Source organism: Meleagris gallopavo, chromosome 1, assembly GCF_000146605.3.
Source record: "Meleagris gallopavo isolate NT-WF06-2002-E0010 breed Aviagen turkey brand Nicholas breeding stock chromosome 1, Turkey_5.1, whole genome shotgun sequence".
In the NCBI taxonomy this organism is placed as follows: Eukaryota; Metazoa; Chordata; class Aves; order Galliformes; family Phasianidae; genus Meleagris; species Meleagris gallopavo.
The window spans coordinates 85,321,341-85,345,090 of record NC_015011.2 but is presented as its reverse complement, the minus strand read 5'-3'; the positions used below and the strand labels follow the sequence as shown (position 1 = coordinate 85,345,090).

The 23,750-nt window shown below is 37.8% G+C and overlaps 1 protein-coding gene across 11 annotated transcripts in view; it reads right to left on the bottom strand.

The window, feature by feature from the left end:
• Positions 1-23,750, bottom strand: part of BBX (BBX high mobility group box domain containing) — a 122,359-nt gene that overhangs the window by 6,983 nt on the left and 91,626 nt on the right. For 7 of the 11 annotated variants that reach the window (XM_010720559.3, XM_010720585.3, XM_010720562.3 and 4 more), the window contains 5 exons: positions 22,829-22,909; positions 19,554-19,631; positions 16,522-17,434; positions 15,515-15,653; positions 12,696-12,844 (listed from right to left, as the gene is read on the bottom strand). In XM_010720559.3, coding sequence (XP_010718861.2) covers positions 12,696-12,844; positions 15,515-15,653; positions 16,522-17,434; positions 19,554-19,631; positions 22,829-22,909 — 1,360 coding nt within the window. Of the gene's footprint in view, positions 1-6,241; positions 6,373-12,695; positions 12,845-15,514; positions 15,654-16,521; positions 17,435-19,553; positions 19,632-22,828; positions 22,910-23,750 lie in introns of those variants that run through there. The other 4 variants (XM_019619497.2, XM_019619502.2, XM_010720568.3 and 1 more) reach the window with 4 other exon arrangements.

The following is a 23,750-nucleotide window of genomic DNA, read 5'->3' as shown; positions in this document are numbered from 1 at the left end:
GTACTCAGAGCACAAATCAAGGCAAAATATCATCTTGATCCTGCAGGGGCTTGCACTGAAATAGTAGCATAAGATTTCCTAGGAGGTTCAAAAAACCTAGGAGGTTTTTAACATTTGCAAAGGAAACTGTGAGACAGGAAGTAGCATTTCAGATTGAGCACGTTATCAGACAGCGTACAACACTCTACAACAGAAGATGCCAATGAGTAGCTAACAGACAAACACATTTAAATAACAGTAACAGCTAGGGTCCTCACTTAAACTTATCTTAGCTCATAGTCAGACTCACAAACGGCATTCAGGAATTCCTGAATAACCATCACACTTCTCTTTCAACTCACTCTATTTCACCTCCTTTAAGCAGAAGGAAATGCTGCCTTCTACAAAACAATAACACTTACAGAAACCCAAACGCAGCAAATACAAAAGCCAAGCTAGATCACTCAAATACAAGAATACTTAAAAAAGAAAAGAAAACAAGCACAGGACAGAATACTATAATTATTACTACATTGGGATCACTGCCTACATAAAGTGAGAGTACAAACGGAACTGTTTGAAATTCTTTCAACAGTACCAGTGTTGACATTTCAAAGCAGCTTTCCATCATGAAGTGGAACATGATGACAGATTTTCACCTGACTAGACAATAACTTCACTCTTGCTCATGCAGAAACTGGTCAGACAGTAATCACAGGCAGTATTTAAGTTTCCAAAGTCTGAGATCAGCATACAGTCATAAACTGCCTGCCATTTCCAGTGATTTAATAAACCACACTGCTGATACCACAGGATTTCACAAGTTCATAAATTCAGTCTGGGAAAGATTTTCTCCTTTGGTAAAACCATTACCTCACTTGTGCTTACAGAAAGATAGGGTTAGCAACAAAGGGAATGCCCGGGTCATTTCTTAGATGCTTCCCTAGACTATTTTGAAACTGAGAGCACTCATGACATCTTCACCAAGTCCACAGGTTGTTTCTCTCCCAGATGCACTGCCTCCTGAACGATTACATAATTTTTCCTAACATCTCTATCTCGTCTTTTCTGTGCATTTTCAACTCATTATTTTCTTTACTTCTCATCAGGTTACAGCTCATCTCTTTTTATTTCACAGTTGTTACCATGTCCACATTTTGCTTCCTCTTCCCCACCGTTTCCTTCAATCTTTGTTCCTGTTTTTCAAGAAACGTTTAAAACCCATTTGTTCACTCTGTGAGTGACAGGACAAGCAAAAAAATGGCATATGCAGAACTTCAGTCGGAATGCCAGCAACTGCACTTTCAGAAGAGTTAAGCATTGAAGAAGACCAACCTTCTACAGTGAGACTGGGAATATCATGCAGGAGCAACCAAACCTGACAGATCGCACACAACAGTCCACATTTCATTTTAATAATATTTACTGTTTATGTACTGGTTAGATATGGCTAATATAAACTCTTTTCTTTTGATAGCTTCTTTGAATGCTAACTATGAGACTGGGAACGGGCTGAAGAGAATAGCTATAACACAATTTTGTCCTGCAATCTGCTGCCCTTTGCTTTCTTAGAAAGGAACCCCATTTTACTTTTAATGTCTTATAGCAAAAGAATATGAACAGATCTAGTGTATACATGTAAAAGCATCTGGAAATGTTACAAAACTTAATGAATGGTCTTGAATCCACCTTTGTGCTTTCCCTCATAAACCATTTTTGGATTTATGCGTTTTTGTTATTTTGAAAAACGCACAGCACTTCAGTGAGCTTTCCTCAGTGTTTACCCATAAATACCGATACTCTGCAGAGCAGAGTTTTGTTGTAAAACTTTTTATTTTATTGAAGAGTACATGAGTGATTGCAATCACATCTGCCCAAAAGCAGTACAATTAAGAAGAAGCAGTAGTGACTATAAATGTGACTTCCAAGTAATTCAATTTACCTAATAGTAAGATGTTCAGATAAGCTTATTGCGCTGACTGGGACCAAAATCTTAATTGGAATGTATAATTAAACAGGCAGCTTTATCTGTAGATTTCTAATTTGGGAATTCAAAAGCGTTGGTTATGTATTAATGTAATGGCTTGGTTGTAGTCCAACTGTATTTGTTAATTCTGATTCAGGGATTTGCTCTAATTAGATACTACTTTGACAATGCTGTTTAATTCTAAGGTTGAGTTTTTAATGGCTTTAATTTTAGCAATGCAAATTTTATTTTATTTTATTTTTTTTAACATTTAATAAAACCATTAAAGACACGATTTCAAATAATGAACATTTGAAAGAAAGGAACTTGGGTATGTTTTTAGTTAAATGTGTATTACTTCATGAGCTATGCCTGGTCACTGGGAATTATCTTGATTGGTAAATACAATAGACAGTTCTTATTAAAATTCATGTTTTATTTTACACATTGCATCCATCAAAAAACTTCCAGAAGATATAAAGACTTGAAAGGTATAAAATAAAAATTAAAAAAATTAAAAAGGCAATAGTTAGCATTATTAAAGACATAAAATGGTAAAAAAATAAAAAATAAAAAATTACAACAGATTAGGATAAAGCAGTACATCATATCCTAAGTGTTTCACTAAGAAACAACAGAAGGTGACTGACAAATTCAGGATTAAGTGTATCCTCCCCCTGTTTTAAGGTAACTCAGTCTTTAAAAGGAGACTTAGAGTCCTCTATAATTATTCACTTAGCTTAGGAGAGCTAACACTTCATTGTAAAATTGCTGCCATGCATTCTGAATAAGAAAGGAATAAAAATGAAGAGTGAATGAGTGGGGTTTTGTCTTTCTTCCTCCACCCTTTGGGGTGAAAAGAATGGGTGCTGAAGGGAAGAGTTGCTTTCCTCAAGAGGACTTTTCTACTTTTCTTGGTGGAAGTTGGGTTAAGAGATTATTTCATTGTTTTCTTTATAGATTATTTATTCAAACAGAGATAAAACCGAATTCAGAGGAAATTATACAAGACTAAAGGCTCTCAAGACCATTTGCACCGAACTTGAGACAAACAACTGGATTGCAAAGCGAGGTGCAAACAAGGGTCCTCATTCTGCACTGTTTTCAAGAAAATCAGTACCCTGCTGCTCCCAGTGACAAAGGTGCGTCTGGATGCTTCAAATCAAGCCTTTGATTTGCAGTGCTGAAATGACAGGGCTAAACAAGTTTGATTCCCTGTTTTTTTTCAGTCATTTCTTGAATCCATTTTGTATCCCTTCTGCTTCCATGCTCTCCTACCTGCATGAGCGGTGTAGAACTCATCTAATTTTCAGGAGAATGCTTTCTAGAAATGAAATGAGGTTCTGTTCTACTGTTCAGTCCTACAAACATTTCTGTGGTTAGCTTACTACATGACAGTAGAGCATGCAGAACTTGGGAAATATTTTTTGCAAGAGGAGTTCAGCACATGATATGAAAATCTGGTATACTTTCAATGTGGTCACAAAAATGACTTAGGAAAAAAAAGCACCTGGAACTGTATGCCAGATGATTTCCTGAGCAAGATTTGTTTAATTTGTTTAGCATGGACCGTTTACCCTACTCCACAGAGTACATGAAGTCTTCTTATTGCTTCCATCTACGGTTGGTTCTTTCTTGCATTGTAGAGTGCAAGCTGCAGCACAGCAGAACACAAGTCTAACACAGCAGACGAGAAACTGGCATAGCTCTAACTCAAGTCTTACACATACAGAAAAAAACCCCACAAAAATCAATGAAGAAAAAAAGTGAGGATTTAAATGCAATTAGAGCAAAACCAGCTAAAGTGGTATCAAGAACACTGACAAATGTCTTCACCTCAGCCCTTTTCTAATGCCATACTAAACAAGGGTAAGACAAGACAGAGCTTCCTTTGAGAAATGCTAGTGCCAAAACCTCATTCAAACCACAGAGGCAGGTCTACAATAAGAATGCTCTATTCAAGAGCCCACTCAACAGCTACTGGACTCACTCAAAACTGAAGAGCTATTTATCACCTGCCTTTGTGACCGTAAAATGACAAAGCAGCTCAGCACACCACAGAAACTGTGTCAGTAAGGCACCAGGTAGATCAAAAATGATTTCTTCAACATCTGGTAACAGGAGTTGTAGCAGTTCTCAAGCTGTCAAAGATGAAGGCAGCGTGACCCCTGCTGACAGCAACACTTATAGGTATCTCCTCTCCAGCTATCAGAATATCCAAGTCTCTCCTTCCCCCAGCAAAATTAACTTCACAAAAATCATAACATATACATACTTGTGACTCATCAGGAGTACAAAATAACCAAAATAACTAAGCCCTTGTTTATTTTTTAACTCAAATAAAATACACAGGGATTCCCAGCTTGATGCTTCTGAACATGGGACAGTTCTTGGATTCAAAGAGTTTAGGGCCACACTGCCAAGAAATTCATGAAACTATGATGTCTGATGTACATCAAGGCCATACCCAGACTGCATTTGGCTGATAACTATTCCTCACTGTGCAGTTATGGTAGCCAAGACACCAAATTTTCACCACTTTAACTCAGAAAATACAATTGCCCTTGAACACGTATGTGTATATATATGTATCAGTGTCTTTCCTTTGATGATTTCCATGTGGGCTGTGTAAGACTGGTAGGTTCAATCTTCTCATGCCTTTCTTCAGTCTTGGGATGACCTTAGCAAACTGGCCCTGCTCCAGCAAATGCATAGACATGTCCTTAATGTTTAGACACTATGATACTATTCACATTCTCAATTTCCTGGGGCATGCCACTGTTGTACTGGAATAAGGCCAGGGTATTCAACACTTGTCAAGCTTTAATCTTTGATCATAGTGCATACTTCATTTTATACCAAAACAGGCTGATTTCTTTTAATCAAATATGTTTTCGTGTGTTGTTTCTTTTTTTTTAAGTAAAAAAAAAACACTTCACGTTTTATCTATAGATATTTTTTACTTTATCTTGTATTAAATGCTTCTATTTCTTTTCCTATAGGATAATTTTAATATTGCTTTTTAATGTTAGATTTTAGTTTTACTTAAACTTATTTATCTCTATGGTCTATTAATAATTAAGACACAGCAATTTGACTGGCACCCAGTGATAATGTATGGTGACATCTTTCTCACTCTGGTGCGGAAGCATGATAGTTACTTTTTATGAGCAACTCCCACAATATGTTTGTTATGCAAATCCCATGAGAAAAGAATAAGTAATTTAAAAATATATGCATTGCTGGATGCAGAAGAGCTGGCAGAGCCTATAAGGGAAAACAGTGCAAGTGCACCACAGAGGATACAAAACATAGCATGAGGAAAGGAGAGCAAATGACACAGCTAAGCCTTAGGGAAAGGGATCAAACATAAAGATCCTGGGGAAGCTGTCATTTTATTATCTTAAAATGGGATACACGTGGAGAGGGAAAAAAAAAAATAAATGGAAGAATTTAATAGAGCCTTATAAATGAGTGACCAGAGAGGCCCTGCTGCACTACCAGGATGATGTGGGAGAGAACTCTACTCCAAGATCTGGCTATCATGCAGGAGGGGGAAAAAGAAAAGATAAAAAAAAACAGGCCTTGGAAAACAGGCTTAGTTATTATTGTGTACACCCAGTACACATAAAAATGACCCTAGAAGTTATGAGGTGTAGGTAAGTAGGATCAGAATGCTGTAGCAAGAAAAAGACTTTGGAGATCTACTGGTAGGATAGAGGACTGAGCAAGTCTCTAGCAGAATTTAAACTATAGATGTTATCTTCAACCTAAGGGGAAAAAACAGGAAGCTGGTTAAGACTTCTGCAGAGGGAGGATTGGTTCAGGGTTGGCAGGACTATTTCTGAAAACTGGTGCAGAAACCAGCTTTCAAGCTCTGACCAGCTGCAGTCTGCAGAGTTCTAGACAGATGGAAATCAGAGATAAAGGAGCAAACAACATGAATAAATGGTCTGGCCAAGTGCAAACAATCCGGTCTCTGATGTAGAAAGGGATGAAGATAAGGGAAACCAAAGGACTAGAGAGCTATGAGCAGTGGAAGACAAAAGTAGTTCAGGGCCAAATACAGAACTGCCCATGCTTTGCCAGCTCTGTTGCATAGAGTCTAGAACAGGGAAATTGTAATTGGAGATCCCAAATAGCAACAAAACAGTATCATACTGGAATATTGTAATATGATCGACTGGAGCCAGGAGCTAGTGGAATCAAAACAGACAGGGTCATAAGGGATCAAAGCAATCAAATACCAGAGAGCTGAGTAGCCTCTGCCTAGAAGTATTACCCAAGACTGAATTCAGAGAGCTCTAAACCTTAACTAAGTAATTCACTACCAGTACCTTTGTCCGGAACATTAAGCTTCTTCTTTTTGTGCTTATATTTGCTGACAATTTTTGGGAAAAAGTTCTTTCTCTTAGACTGGACTGAACCTACAGACAACATTAATAATACATACTTTTAATTAGCAGTTTTTAAAAAAATATAACAGTTACAGTATCTATTATAAAATCTCTAATTCCACTAACGCAGGAGACCATTTCACAGGGAAGCACAATAGAGAAAGTCTCCATTATGACTCCTGGAGGCTTTTCGTGGGCTTCAGTAGGCTGTACTTCAACTCATCAGTTTTTAATTCTTAAGGGTCTCAACACATTTTGAAGAATGACCACTTGAAACTTTGCCATACCATAATACAAAAGTTTTGTTTGTTTGAAGACATGCTCCCTTTTGGATGTATAATGGGGTGGAGGTAACCTTCTTCACAGCAGCCCATACCGTGCTGTTTTAAATTGGTGACCAAAACTGTGTTGCCAACACCCCACTGTTTCAGTTGTTATTGAACAGTGCTTGCATCTAGGCCTTGTGTTTTCAGACTCCCCACTAAAGAGACTGGAGGTGAACAAGAGGGAGGTTGACAGAGGACACAGGCATGACAGTTGACCCTAACAAACCCAAAAGATGTTTCATACCATGTTTCATCACACTGAACAGTACAACTGGGGACAGGTTTCCAAAGTAGCTGTTACTCAGGAACTAGCTAGGCATGGATTTGTTGGTGGTGAGTGATTGTTTTTGCATTATTTCCTCTTTTTTTTTTTTTTCCTTTCTTCCTTCCTCCTCCCTCCAGTTGCTCAAATTGTCTTATCTAGATCCACAAATTTTTCTTTCCCACTTTTGCACTTCTGATTCTTGGGGAAGTCACAGTAACTTACTTACCAGACAGAGCCAATCCACCATAAGATGCAAGAGTTAGGTTTGATTTTTTGGAGACCAGAAATAAGTTTATAGTAAATGCAGAAGCAAAAGCTCCCAGGAGAGAAAAGCGAGAGTGTGTTCAGCTGTCATTGTTCCCTCTTTGATAGTACTCTTTACTAGAAATAGTCCAAAGACACTTTAAGTGACAGTAACCAACAAAGCATACCACTAGCAAAGGTGAAAAGGAAGCCATCCTTTGACACACTAATGGGACAAACCGCAGTACAGCAGCAAAGGTATAACAGACCAAAGACGCAATAGATAGATCATCTCTACACACTGCAAAGCCGTTTTTATGGAGTTACTTCTCAGAAATAAACTACACATATTGCCAAAGGTAAGCAAGTCTTCAGGCTAGCTCAAACAGAGCTGTCTAAACAGAAGGGAGATGAGCTGCAGATGAAAAGATGGCTGATATCCTACCAAGAGGGCATCCAACTGCTGTGTGGTGGGTTCTGTATTCTAGTTGTCACGAACACTGATCTCCACTTCTCCTTACAAGAAACCAGACATACATTGCCTACTGATACAAAACTGCAACTACATAATGATGTGCAAGCAAGATAAATCCATGTTATGCATTTGAGTTTTTGATCACTACCTATCTCTGTACATCACAAATGAAGAAGGAAAATGTGTAGCACTTGCAAGAAGGATCAAGATTTAGGAGAACAACATTCACAGAAATCAGGTTCCATTTCAAAAATACTGAAAAAATAGAGAGAGAAAGGTAAATTCCAGACAGAAACAGGTATAGAAATACTAGGATTTTTTATACTTTGGCTTTGTGGATAACAACAGCCTTTAAAAACTAAACAAAATTAAAAAGCTTAATCAAAAACAATAAAGCTACTACAGAAATCAAAATTTGGGAACAGATAAATAATATGAAATATCCAGACATCAAAGAAAAAAACAAAGCAAAAAGTATTCCAGGCACCATCTTAGACAGCATTAGCTTGAATTTTAATAGCTTTATTAGAAGACAGAGAGAGAATGCTAGAGGGCTTAGTAGAATAGACTGTATTCACTCAAACTTATTTGACTGTTTCTGTGAATTCTGTAATAGGTTCCTGAGTATCACAGAGTTGGATGAGCAATATACTGCCAGAGCAGCAAAAATGCAAAATAAGGCACACAAAAAATCTCAGAGAGGTTAAGGTAAAGTGTAAGTGAAAAAAATGGTCTTTTCTAAGAACTGACATCTAACACTTCATTCAAATGAAATGAATGAAAGACAAATCCTTCTGACAGTTCGTTCCACCAGATATGCAAGAGAGGACTCTCAGGACATTTCTGTTACTACAGTTGTGTTTCTTCGGTTTGTTTTTTATTTTTGCAGGTGTTTGGTACTGGCAACACTTTCCATAGTATCACATTAGTCTCCACTTCTATAGCTCAGCCTGCACTCTTAAAATCCGCTTAAACCAATTCCATAGACTGACAGCAACTAAGGAGCATAAACGAGATTAAAAACTCTCTAGAAAATAACAGTCATTTCATGAAGAAGGAAAACTATCTTTAATTTCTCCTCTACTATCCAAGGAACATTTCTGATAAGCTTACACCTGCAACATGAAGGGCATTTTGCAACACATGACACTTGCATATGGCATTCTGTTCCCATTTGGAAAATTCAAAACATTGACCTCATTGGGATGAAACAAGAAGACATCTTATAAAGAAATTTCCAATATCCTACCCCTTTAGCCTTTTTCTTGTGAGACAATGTCTGCAGTTACTTCCACATTTACATGTACAAATTGTCTAGCAATTGCTTAATAGACTGTTCAGTTCTTTGAAAACTGCCACATCCAATCCTTTCCTTAGATTAAGAAACGAATCAATGAACTGCCAAATGCAGATCTCAGCTGGAGAGACAAAAAGACCAACCTCCTGCTGAGGTCCTTGCCTCATCCTATGAGGCCGCTGGGCTGGTGTAACTCCCACATTCTGCACAGCTCCCAGAAGAACTGAGCTCACCAAATAGTAATCTCTGCATTTCGAAATCTCTCAGGAGAACAACGTCGTGTTTTACCTTTGAAATTTTACAGCATGTCATCTCCAGACATCATAATGCTCAAAACTGAGTCCCTAAAATCCCAAGCTAAGGCTGAAAGGAATGCCACAGAGAAGTTATTTTAAATTGATGCTTTATATCTAGTCCTAGAGTCCATAAAAAAAATAAAAATGCAGAAAATTCCTTTCATAAATAACAGTATAATATGCTTTCCTCTACTCGCCTTCCCAAAACAAGAGCTTTAGTGAAGTGCTTAGTGTGTAAGCGAGCATTTCTTCACAGCACACCACAGAAATAATGACTATGCCTGCTGCTCATTTTTGCAAATAAGTGTATTAGTGACTCACTGTAGACTGATGGCTTCTGTGCGGTAGGATGTTTTGGCACAGATGCCATTGGAAAGAAGAAAAATAAAATCAGTCACAGATCCAGCGAATGTTGGAGCAGGCCATCTGTACAAATTCAGGATGGCTGTATTTTTCAGCCATTTTATTACATTACCATAGTAGGTGCACAACCCTGGTATCACAGAATTGGAGTGGGATTTGCAGAAAGGTTGTGGCTTGTTCAGTTCTACTCCTACTGAAGATTCCTGCTAACATGATGGGAGCAGAATTTGGACAAATTAGAAACTTCTGGGGAAAAAAAAAACCTCTTTAATTTAAGAAAATTCAGCTCTCACTTTACACATGGATTTAAAACAGTTACGTCACAGGGTTCTGTAAGTGTTTTTATATTGAAAGAACTACCTGAATTGAGGACTGGGCACGACAAGATAATGGAAGAATTCAGTGGACACTGATCTACTGATTTTCTACTTTAGAGTAAAAAAATGTCCTGACAATCCTGTCTGTTTGGGTCAGGCAACAAACCAGGCTTATCTCCTTATTTAGCTTCCTGTAACTATAGTTTAATCATATTTGACAGAAAATCAAATGTGGCACCCTTGTCAGGCAGGGTAGAATATGTTTTTTTGTTTTGCTTTAAGGCATAGAAACCTAGTTATGAAACAAACATCCCACCTCCGAACCAAAAAAAAATCCTCTATTTTTATTTTCCAAGCATCCTGTGGAAGTTTCAGCGTGCATCACTCCGATCTACTTTCCAGATTTAGTAAGCACTAATCCAAAGTCTGCAGAAAATATACTTATCTGAAGACTGAAAACGCATGGGAAGTTTATCATTCTGCAGATGCTCATTCAGGAAAAGTTGGGCTCAATTTTAAAGAGCGCTTGCTAAACCTACTCTTAATGATCATTATATATTGTTGGAAAAGTACACACATAGGAGGTCTCAGCCACTAGTAGGCACCATTTGTAATGGATGCCTTTTCAAAAGTCTTTACACCAGAAACAATTCCAAGAAAGCATAAGCTGCAGAGACAACTCCACACAAGAGGACAAGACAGAGCACAGCAAAGTTAAGGTCTCCTATGTCTGAACACAGAACCACATCCATAGAGTTGTACTGCCTGTTAACAGTTCATGCTCATCACACTGCAAGAAAAAAAATGCTACTTCTGCTTTTGCTGAATTCTAATGGTATAAACATGGTAATTCAAAAAACTCAGAACCATTCCAAAGCAGTCTCCATCATTTTGCACAACATGTCTGCTTCCCATGCTTCCCTTTAGCAGAAGCCCAGTTTGTAGACCTGTATGCATAACACCACTGGAGGCCAGAATTCTCTAGGTGTCTTTGGACTAACAGTTTGTAAGCAAGCCAACAGCATGTCTAGGGCGAACAGTCTGTCAGAAGACAACAAATTAATTTGGGAATTCAGCTTAATGGGTGTTTGGCACAGCTGGAACTGTTTCCCTATAGATCTAGTAAGCTTGGTTGCGTGCAGTTTTGTTCAAATACACAGCTTGCATGCTAATTTTAAGAATTCTAAAAAGTCTGGAAGAAAACAAATTAAAAATCAACCCACTATCATGGAATGCCTATAATTTTAGCAATTTTTATTTTTCTTTTCCAAAAGAGAAAAAAAAAAAAGGTGGGAAGTTTTTCAATTAGCTTTTGAGAGCTGAGCCTCACTCTCCAGGGAGCTGGAATGACTGATGCAAGCTGCCAGCTCTCTCAGCTAGCTGTTGTGAATTCAGCATTCACTGCAATTGGGAACAGATAGTGATATCTCAGCCTGGATTTATTTCAGGGTTATGGTTATATGTTCACTGCATAAACACTGGTGTCACCATCAGATATTCCTGCCCCTGGCGCTGCTTGTTGCAACCCCACAGCTCAGTTGGTGGAAGAGCTCATATGACTGCTGGCCATCTGCTTCAGCACAGAATCAGTTGGTTTAGCTTTATGAGCCCTTATTGATAGCTACAGGCAAATGCTCCACAGCCTCCTCCTCAGGGCTGTGCCAAAACTACTTGTATCAGGGTTGTGACCTGCTTGCAGTTATGCTTCTGACCTTCCTTTGAGACATGGCTAAAATATATATCTTGTTCACAAAAGATGTTGCATAACAGACCATTGTATTAACATACTGTAAAAAATAATAATAAAAAATCATCCGTGCATATTAAGGAGGTTCTGTCAAATATATCCCATTAAAAAAAAAAAGACAGAACTCAGTTGGTACTAGCACAAATCTAAATCTGCAAAAGTCTGACTGTTCCATATCTAATTATATATATACGAAAGTCAATACCAAAATTGACATGTGCTAGAAAGGAACAGCTGCTCAATCTTGCATATTCTAATGTAATTATTTTTGAAGCATTCAAAAAGCAAAGATCTAATCCAGGGTTGCCTGGCTAATATACTGGATTTGAAAATCAGCCAGTTTATGATACTAGCATAGTAGCAGAACATGATTTTGTGATGCCGGAGTCGAAAAAGCATCTTCTGTAACATATATTTGCTTCTCTACTACCTTTGTTACACAGGTTGTCTGTAAATAAAAAGGCCTGATGTGTCATGAGTTTTTCTTCCTTTATAACCCTCAGCAATGGAGCTGAGCAGAAGCAAACCATTTTTATCAGAACAAACTGACAATGGAGAATTAATTAATCCCGAGGGGGAAAAAAAAAATCACATTTCATTCAGACACTTCTGGTATCCTATGTTTTAGTTTATAGAGCCTAAAAGCACTCTTAAATGCAAAACTGCCTAGAACTATTCTCTAAAAAAACTTCAAAATAACTTCTTGATGTTCTGCCATTTTCTCCCTATTTTCCCCCAAGAAAACCTGACAAATCCACTTTTCTAACAAATATTCCCATTTTTGTTAAATTTGTTTGCTATGAGGAAATTATTTTGTGTACAAGCTCCAACAAGCTCTACTCAGCATGTAAATCAGAATTTAAGACTACATCTTAGTATTTAATCCATGTGAGAACCAAGTAGCTTCAGTGCTAGAAAAATGTTTTGACTACACACTTTCCACATGTATAACAGTAAGGTAAGAAGACAAATCTCTGAGCTTGTCAAAGTGTTGTTATTAAGAACGTAGTGCACACTAATTTACCTTTGTTGGATTTTGGTTGTTCAGATGAGCTGCTTCCAACCTTTCTCTTTTTCCTTGGAACAGATGAATTTTTCCTGTCAAAGGTAATAGGACTGTATTGAGGGAGGCTGTTGAATTTCTTTTCAAATTCTTCTTCCAACTTTGCTAAGCTAAAGGGGAAACAAAACCAATCAAATTAAATGTAACTGCATTTCTGGATAAAAAAATATGTTATGAATACGAGTGCGTACACACATACACATGTATATATATTGAGAAGGAAAAGATGCATACATGCTGTAAAAAGCAAACTATAATATATTAATCCAACTTTGGGATGAGTACATACAATCCAGCTTCTGCATTTGTAATTGAGTACAAAGTAAGTTTTAATATATGCAAATAATGTAAAAATAAAAATCAGTGTCATGCTGGTGACACTTAGCTGCACAGATCTGTAAATTAGATTTGTCTGTTCTATGAGGGGAATGAAAAAAGGCAAAACCAATAGATAAACAATCTGGACAATTTCACATAAAGAAGTCACATCACACTGGAATGGAAATAACAATTCAAACTAGAGCAAAAATGTCACGCTATCTTAAAAAAAAATGGCAAGTCATCCAATCTTTTGGGGAAATAAATAATTATAGAATGCTGTGCTTCAGGATTACAATTAGCCTTGTATTTCTTCTGGGGGATTATATTTCCTCTCTTCTTATTGTATTTGTTGGGAGATGAGAAATACAATAAGCTCATAGCTTCAGTAACGCTACATTTCTCATAGGTCAGCCAGACCTGAATGACTGAAATATGCTTTACTTATAACACAAGAAACACAGATAAAATATTGTTTGCAATAGCCAGATGAAAACAAAACACTTGAACTGGTTGGTATGGCATGGCCTTTCTGGCTGTAGTGACAGTGCTATCTTGTGTAAGCCCTACTTGTCAACAAACACCTGCAACCAAGCAGGACCAGCAGAAGCAAGAATGTTTTAATAAAAGGCAATTCACAGTGATAGGCAGATTATAAATAGGACTGCCCATGACAAGGGAATAGTATCATTTTCTACTAAATCTTAAGTGCTACTTGCTATGGAAAACTAAAACTCAATAGATATTGGCATGACTGTGATTCTGTGACTGTTGAAAGAGATGGCCATCAGACTCTATACACTTGGAAGTGCCTCAAGAAACATTAATTCTATTTTTCTTGAAACATGATGTAAATCCAATTGCATTCTGAAAGCTTTGGTACACAGAATGATCCTTTGTTTGACCTCTACTCAGCTGTTCATGGACAAAGCACACCTGGCATGCATCACCAGGGCAAACGTAGGTAGCTACCAATGGAGAAGAAGCTAAGAGGACACAGGAAAGTAAGGGGAGAAAGGAGCAATTCCAATGGCAGCAAGTGGTGAGGACCCAGCAGACAGATGCCCTAATGCTGAAAAGTGATGATGAAGGGAGCGAAAAGGTTTAAGAAGAGTGGGTAAAAGTAAAAACAGCTCTTTGAGTAGACAGAAGATCAGGCAGAGTAAGGAACAAGGACAATCAATACCTTCTTCAGCACTTTGGCTCCACAAATTCTGCCTTTACAGAGCTCACTGAACAATATTCATTAATGGCATGGCTAAATCAGGAAGCAACATCTGTAAATATGTATTTTTCCCACCCAGCCAGTAACTATGGTAGAACAGTATCTGTCAAATGAATTGGTACATAGTTTTCATAAAACCTTGAATAAGTTATTTGAAACTACAGTATTTTTTTAGCTAGGAGATGCATTTGGTTTTCATGCCATAAGGTGACTTAAGAGTTTCCCAATTTTCTATTTAAAATCTGGATAATTACAAAGTTTATATGCACTGCACTAGAAATACAAGATGTACCACTAGTTTTGCTCTAAACAAGAGAATGCTTGGAGACTTTCATCATTTTAATATCTTTGCTGTAGAGTGTGCTGCAGCTATATTTCCTATAGACCAGGCTATAAAAAGGGCATAAAAAAGGCTGGCAGAAAAGAAACACATTATAGTTTTAAGCATGAAGCATGGAAAATCTACCTTTTTAAATTCATTTTCACCCTTTGAATTCAGATAATTGAAAGTCTTCAAGAATATGCAAGTTAGTATGAATGGCCAAACAAATTTAACAGCTACGCCTGCAGTTAAATAAGTCTGTTAGTACTCTTACAAAAATTATTATTCAAATAGTTGGAGATTAATTCTATGCAGCTGTACTAAATTTCAATGCATTTGAAATCATTAATTATTCTTCTGGTATACTTAATTCCTTTACTGTATATACATTTTGCCTCCGTGGAGGCAAAATGGTGTATTTATCATAATTATTTGCAAATATTAGAATGGTACTTAGTTTTCTTCTGTCAGCAATTTCAAGTGGGCAAAGAAATCTCTTTTTTCCTAGTCTAATTCTGTTTTTGCTGCTTGAACACCTACACAAATCTTCAAATACCGTTTGTAAAGTGCTTTGAAAATATCATTAACCCTCTTCATCTCTTGAGCAGGTAAATATTGTATTTTGTTGTTTTTTTTCATAAGCAAGTGAGCAAATAATGTCATTCAAATTTGTTTACATTTGTGCAAACCAGGAAAGATCTCAGAGAAACTACTTTGGGATATATAACCAGCAGGAACCTAGAGTATAACTCAACCAAACAGGGTTGGCAATTTTCAAGAATTCTATCTAATTCTGATTATGTAGTTTAAAATGTTTGAGTGTTAGATATTCACTAACTGCTATGGGGGAGATTCACTCTTAAGATACCAGGCTGACCTTGTTAAAACTTTGAACAGTGTTAAACTGCAACTTACCCAAAAACAAATTCTTCCTTTGGCTTAGGCCTTTTCAGTTTTTTGTTCCCGCTTGTCCCACTTTGAGAAAAAGCCCAGTTTTCTTCATTCCAGCATCCTTCATGATCTGAGGAGTTGCCTTTTCCTGAGCTTCTTTTTCCTGGGATGAGGGCAGAAAATCGTTTCTCATCTTAGAAAAATGTGCTAAGGTGGGCTCAGAAGGAACTTGCATATCCATTCATCAATGCAATTTATGATGTCTGACCTTTCTGAAGGAGTTGCAAAACAATCCTTTTTCCCCTGCCTGAACAAGATAATCAACTTGTTGGCAACTTCCCCCCCTCCTTTACATATATACTACCTTCAAAATCAGGATTCTCTGAGGTATGAAGGAAGACAAAGAAATGAGTAGATTTACAGTAACAAACTTACCTAAATTACAAGCATTTTTTTTTCATTTCCACTTTGAATAATTACCCATTTAAATCTACTACTTGGAAAAATACATTTCAGTATATCTCATGAAAATTTCTGGAAGCTTTCAGTCTCAAATGTATCCTTCCACAAGGCAAAGTTTTCCTGTTCACCACCTACAGCAAAACTAACAACCAAAGGGAAAGCACAACATTTCTGCCTTTTGTAGGATGGGTAACTGTGCTCAGAGCCACAGTTTCAAGAGATGTTTACACGGAAAGCAATTGTTCAGGGTTATATGCACCACAGGTCCTACAGACTACTATCAGCAGGCTGATGAATCAACTGGACAAGCCTTCAGTCAAAAAGCTAAATCTCATATCACGAAAGACAAAACCAAAGAGGCACAGATAAGTAGGAATGCAGACTGCAGGACTCAAGATGACCTGCCCTGGACCAAGGAGCCCCCAAGCCCAGTATTTCAGGCAATCCGACACAGAAACCCCATCACACACTTCTTAAACACCAGTTTAACATAAACCATTGCTCTTCCTCCCACACCATGGTAGACTTGTGTGGTTCATGCTGTAAATGAAGCAGTCAAAACCACCCACCTCTGTCCACGTTAGCACGCAGAGACGTAAGCATGCCCTCTGACACCAGAGTTTTATAAAGAGCACCTTTGCAAGATCTCTCTGATTTCCTGGAGCCACAGGTTTCTATTTTTTTAACACAGTCACTGTCCTCAGTTTTGACCTGTTCTGGTAAGCTCTGGGGCACCACCTCCTCTGTTGGGGTCAGTGGTTCCACTTTAATGCTATCAGAAGCCTCACAGGGTACTTCCTTGTTGGCTGTAATACTAAGGAAATCAGGAGGCTTCGATTCTTTGGTGGTCTCCATGGGTTTCTCCTTTGATGTCTTCTTCTCTTTAGATTTCACTTTTTTCTTTGGTGATTTTGTATCCAACATGCTTCCCTTCACATTTGAGGATGGGCGGGCTTTTTTGCGTGGAGTTTCTTCAAGTCTCTCAGCACCCCAATCTCCTTTTGCAACAGCTTCAATTGTATACATTACACTCTCAATGTCCGACTCGGAGGACTGCCTCTTTTTACAAGGCTTTTTAGGGGTGGATTTTTCATTTGTGTGCCGGTCCAACTTATTTTTCTTCTTCTTCTTCTTCAACTTTTCTGGCTTGCCTAGCCCAAGGATACTCATTTCAGCTAATGAAAGCTCTGGAGAACGGCACATGTAATCCTTTGTGTTATCATTTCTCTCAAAAGGATTGCTATCCTTTAGAAGACTAGTAAAATCACTGCATTTTACAGTTTCTAATTCCTCAGCTTTTGTCTCATCCCAGTTTTGCAATGTCTCTGATTGTTCCATTTTTCTTGTACAGGAGTCTTTTATTGTTGTCTTCTCCAGTTCTTCCACTTCCATTTCTGGAACTTCCCTTGTCACATCTTCTGATACTTCCACTTTTATTTTCCCAGGTTCTTTCACTTTTACCCCTTCCGAAGCAAGGCACATCTAAAGCGAGTTAAAAATAGTTACTATGAAATAAATATCAACTGTTAACATTACTTACCTGTATTAACAGGAATGCTACATGGGAAATCTCTCTAGGATCCTAATTTATGAAAGCAAAGTATGCTGAAGAACAATATTAAAAAAATGCTGAAGTTCTAATGTAGCAGATGAAATAAGAGTAGTGGATTCTATTGCTGTAAAAGACAATAACAACAACAAAAAAAACCTACAAAAAAAATAATATTCTAAGTTGTGTTTCCATGATTCTTCAAGTGTCTTTTATATATCCTGGAAAGACATTGCTAGACTGATTTTTCAGAATATCTCAAGTGCAATAGAACAATACAGTATCTCACTATCACTACAGTCAAGCTACATGGAATCTCAAATCCATACCCCTCGCAGTTTCCAAATATCTCCACAAACAATTCTCTCCTCCAATTTCCAAATGGCTTCCAAAAGTGAATAAAAAAACTGACCAAATCTCAGCAATCATTTTCCTTTATTTCAAAGTGCAAAATAATTTGGAAGATACTATAAAAGCCTTCCAAATCTTTATTCTAATGTCACAGCCCTATCCTGCAAAGAACTGCAAAGCAGTAGTAGTTGCCATGGTTATCTCCTCCTGGAGATAATGTTAATGGAAACCAAAACAGCTCATTCTGTCTGAAGAATAGTGACATTCAAAATAAGAGCTATAACAAGGTCTCTCAAACTGCCATGTTCCTTCAGCAATTACTTGGAAGATGCACTCAGTTTTGGATCATTTGTAAGTCATGCTGACACTGCTACAGAGGCTAGTACTTTCCAGTGTCAAGCAGTTGTCCATGGGAAGGCAGGCTTTCTTCTTAGTCTGTCTTATGGCTTCCTAAGCTGAATTCCAAGTTCTATTTTGTTTCTGAAACAACTGTCAATTGAACAGCCACATGGAGTGAAATGAGATGGCAGAGACTTGCTTTGAACCAGACATCAGTGTCTCTATCCTGTAGCTCAGCCCACAGGCCATGTGGTCAGAATGGACATACTCTGCAAGTCACTGGGTTTTCCTTGGATCGATTTTAGATTTCTCAAATTTTTGCAAAGTAAAAAGATCACTTACAACAGCAATGATAGGACTCTGAAGTAAGTTTCCAAAATTCCTTCTGTATCATATTGGGTAGATGTGGCACAAGGCAAACTAGGCTAACCTTTAGAAACACTGAAGCTTTAGCAGCTCAGTGTCTGTTCATAAGCAGGTTGGATTGTACATAAAACTTTGCTGAGCTGGGCTCTGGCACCAGTGTACCTCTGTGGCTTCACTACACTATGATGTAAACCCAGTCTGTGATTTCCAGAAGCCAAAGATCAATCTTACAAATGCAACTCATTGAACATTAATGATACTTTGTCAATTAAACACACTCTCTCACCAAAGGATTTTTTTTCTACCTTTGCTTCTCCTGCAGCAACCAATAGTACAGAAGGCTATATATGTAGCTACAAAAAAGTGTTTTTTGTTTTGTAAGATCTAAATAAACTCACAATTCAGTCTTTAAGATTAGGAAAATCTACCAAAAAAAAAAAAAAGCTTAGAAACAAAAGAAATACAACATTCCTGTAAGAAGGCATTGGTTTTAACTGGTCTTAGATGGAGAATTATAACAGTGCTTCTAGAGAAGTTATTGACCTGCTCATTCTTCCAGTAGTATGTATGAAAGGCAAAAAATAACAAAAGTGGCTAATGCCTTCTAACAGGTATTTGTAATGACAATGCAATTTGAACAACAGACCCACCCAGCCCTTCCTTTGAACTCCATTCTGATACCCCACCAACCAAACCAATCTAGTCAAAACCCTAATTACTAAAACTAGGGATTGAAGCGATTCAAATGGAGATTGGATAACCTCTATCAGGGATTGGTACTTCTCATCAACTGCAACATGGACACCTAGAAGTCTCCAAATTGATTGCTTATCTGGAGTAATTTTAGCATTTTACACCCAAGCTATAAAAACTTCTATAAACTAGTGTAATTATAACTGTGGCAATGTACTGCCTTCCAGACTTGGGCAATCAACATCATTAACTTCTCTGTCCCACTGCACCTGTAGTAATTAGTCATCAGTACTTTAATACTACCTCTGCCAGTTGAAATAATGCTGATGTTCCACACTGCTTTGTTAAATCAGGACCTGAATGGGATGTACTTGAAGAAATCTAAAAAAGAAACAAAGGAGAAAAATAAAGAAAAACATTATTTCACCAGAATAATTCTTCTATGTTTATCACATATCATTTGAAAGGATTATTTCCTTCCTCTTGACAAAATGCATTCATAAGATTACATAAGCATATCAAAAAGAAGCATAGACATGTGTGTGCTGTTACAAATAAAACCTCACTACTTCACTGCACCAGTAGAAAACACCAAGCTATTTCAAGACTTGGGGATCTTCTTGACAGGATTCTCTCTGGAGGATGAACTGAAGCACATACTTTCTCAGGTGTAAGTAGACTCCAGAGGCTCTGTTAGGGCACTGCATCAACCTATACCAGCACACGATCCAGTTGATGCTTCTGAAAGCTTTGTTAGACATTGGTTTGCTAATTCCTTTCACTGTCACAGTTTAAGAAGCTTAGTTCTGTCAGGACATGGCACTGCCTCGTAGTGTCCTTCAGGATTCATATAACAGATTTGCTATGAAACCAAAGTCATGTAGGAGCTCTCAAGCCTTTGATAACCTTTCATGATTACTCTTCAGCATATGGGAAACTGTTTGGTAAGCAGATATCCAGTTATTCTCAAATAAACTTTTTTCTTCTATGAGATTGTGTTCTACTTCAGCATGTTAGTGTTTTGCAACAGTTTTCAGCTAGACATAAAGAAATAATTTTCTGAATTTATCAAAGCATCAGTCTCAGAACATCAGTATGAAGAAGAAAATAATTACTGTTAAGGATATGTTCTAAAATCTTTGATCAGGCTTGCAGGTTTCTTACAATTGCTCCCTTGGAAAGAACTTGAATTCTAGGAACTGAGGAACAAAAGCAAATGTATTTGCTTTCATTCCAGTACCTCTATCAGTTCAGTTTTTACTGTTTCCAACCAACACGGGCCCAAAAACCTGCTTTGCAGAAATCATACTCATCACTGCCATACAGGAAAGAACAAAAAAAGTTAAGAATGCTATCTCTATGCCTCCCAAATTATGATGATTCCAGCACAAGTCTCTGATTGCTGCTTACAGCCAGGCATTGTTAGTGCTGCAAGCACCCGGAAGAACAGGAGAGGCCTCCTTGCCTCCTGGAAGTGACATGCACCCAGCCCCTGCCTTCCCCGTGCACTGAAGGCTGAAGACAAAATGTGCATTCAGACACTGCACAAGGCCTAGCAGAGCTGATTAGTAGCAGCCTGTCAGGCTTCAGCCTGCAGCATGGCTGCTCCAACTGTTTTTAGAGCTTTGAAATTCTTAGAAATCTTTAGGAAAGTATTACATCTGCTTTTACATTTTATCACCATCTGTGAAATACAGAAAATGAAGGCACAGAGTGGAGAATAAATAAGATAAAATTGGCGAATCCACATAAGAGAGAGGTAGGAGAAGCAGAGCAGTGTGGCATGCCGAAGCTGACAGGCTCCCACGCTCAGGATCTCTGCCATGGAAGCAGCATGCAGACAGCAGTCCAGCCCCCTCCAGTGCACAGCATCTGTGGTTTGGAGTTACAGCGGCACAGCACAAATGTCTGCCAAATGAACCCGTAAACTTAAGATGCCCTGGAGATGATGTGAGCATAGTTTATGTGGGATACTCCAAACCAGGTCCTAAATTGCTATCTGAAAAGTTAAGCTGAATCTCACTTTATTTGTCCAATTACATTCCAGCATCATAGATATCTCCAAAAACCAACCAACAAACAAAAAAATGAACAAAATCAACAGTTCTAATTTACTATAAGAACTAGAAATAAGGAAGATGTGCTTGGCATGCCTTTGTCATTTCAAATCATAGCCTTTAACACTAATTCTGTATATTTACTTAGCCTTGTAGGAATCCATCTGTACAGTAGTCGAGACAGAGACCGTGGAAACCTGCCCAACTCGCTGAAGCCACACTGCCACACTCAAGCTTCACTTCTTTCACAAAATGCAGCACTAACCCTGCACTACTGTGCACAGGCTTCTGCATTTCCCTGAATTTGGGTCTTCATAGTCACATCTCAACTCTGAATGGTGACTTCCAAAAGTCAGGCTGGACTCAACAGCCCTGTACAGAACAGTACTTCTGTCTCATAACAAAGCACACCTCTGAAACTTCTAGCATCTCCAATTTGGTGTTATGAGCCTTTTTTCTGTCCCAGGGCTGCAGCAGTCACTGATGGTAGCTAAGGGTAATGACCCTTGCATTGGCACTGCTGATAATGTTGCAGCACACATGAACAAACAGTATTCCTGCCAGAGATTGCCGCTAGGGTAAGGTAAATTTTCTTCTACTCGTGTAAGTCCTCAAAGTTAATCTTCCTAGTAGCATTACCATCCTTGCAAGGCATGAAATACTCATCTATGCAGGCTCAAAGCATGGCGTTTTCTTTCAGTGTTTCCAATCTTTTTTTCCTCTGAGAGGGATTAGTCTCAGCAGGAAGAACATATGCATGGATACTGCCAGAAAAGATCCAAAGAACCACTTCCCTCATTGAAGGAAATCATTTTGAAAATAACAACAAAAAGTAGATGAGTAAGGTGGTAGGAACCTCCCTTATTCACTTGGAAAGCAGCATATAATTTTCATTTGCAGCATATAATTTTAACATTTATAGGCCAAGTCTCAAAAGTTTGATTTATCCATGTAAAAGAGGAGACCTCCAAAAGGAGGTCTAGGATCTTGGGAGACCTTGCTTTGTATTCTTGATTTCTACTGACAACTGTCTATTTCATAATTCAGCATACTACTTCAACATCCAAGCCTGCATACAGATTCCTGAATGATCTCAAAATTTACTTTTCTTCTCTTACTATTGGGTCCCCAGTTCAGCAATACACTTTCCAGTCTCTAAAATAAAACTTCACATTTTGAATCCCAGTATTCACCTCTTCATTAAAAATAATGCAATTGTCTTGTCTTTGCTATTGTCCTGGGGTTAGTTTTTATTACAGTAATAAGGTTAGTATTCCTGAAAAGAGATAAAACTTCCGTACGGTATCCAATAAATGATGCACATTTACAAGTGCATGAAGAAGAACTAGGTTCCCCAGGCCCACTACAACTGCCTAACTCTCTTTCTGTTTGATTATTTACTGAGTTATGCCTCTGGAAATACTAAATTTAATGCTAGAGCAAGCCTTATACAACTCATATTCTGAGGGGGGGAAAAACCACACATCTTCTCATTGTGCTGTTAATGGGTATAAATTTTACCTCTGCCAACTGGAAGAGTGCCGACTTCCCACAGTGCTTTACTGGCTCAGGACTTGACAGCTGGGAAGTATTTGATGAAATCTAGGTTTTAAATGAACAGAGGAGAAAATATTTCAGTGTTAATCAGGAAAGAAAAGAAGGAAACGAGAAAAATAGTGAAGAAAGAATTAGTTAAATCTGTCACTTTTAGATCTTTCTGGCAAAAGGCTCTACTTCAAACTAGCAATCTCATTCAAAAAACATGTAGCAGGCATTTAGAAGTTAGCAGAAGACAAGCACCAATCATATTCTGATCACACTGTGTATTTTATGCAACTCCAAGTAAACAAAACATACTTAAAAAACATGAACTTGGTGCTCAGTGTTCAATAAAATTCTACTGTAAAGCCCAGGCATTATTTGGTCAGATATAGAGGAAGATAATTTTACAGGCACTGGATGCTCGTTTTACCTCCTTTCTTTAGGAAAGAATGTCTTTACATTTGGAGATCAGCTTTCTATACAAATGTTGCTGTGCTAGCACCAGTGCTTGCTAAATAACTCTCACCGCATTTCAGAATTGCCTTTGCTGCCAAACTGTTCTGACCTGCTTCCAAGCACAGTATTATGAGTTCACCAACACAACAATTATCCATTATTTCTTGTATTTTATTTTGTCTGGCATGGCATTACATAGTAGTACTTGGCCTGGAAGTCCTGGAAAACCCTTAGATAGGGACAAGATCACGAGTGTTTCTTTGACATCTGCCTCATTATAAAAATATACATATATGACCGAGACCTTTTGGGTGGAAAAATTATCAAAGTAGCCTCTTAGTATTTGAGTTTGTTGTTGTTATTAACTGGATTATTTGAACAGCTTTCCCATGGTCAAGGAGATTAATTATATGAAAAAAAATAATTCTGAAAAATCCTGAAGTTT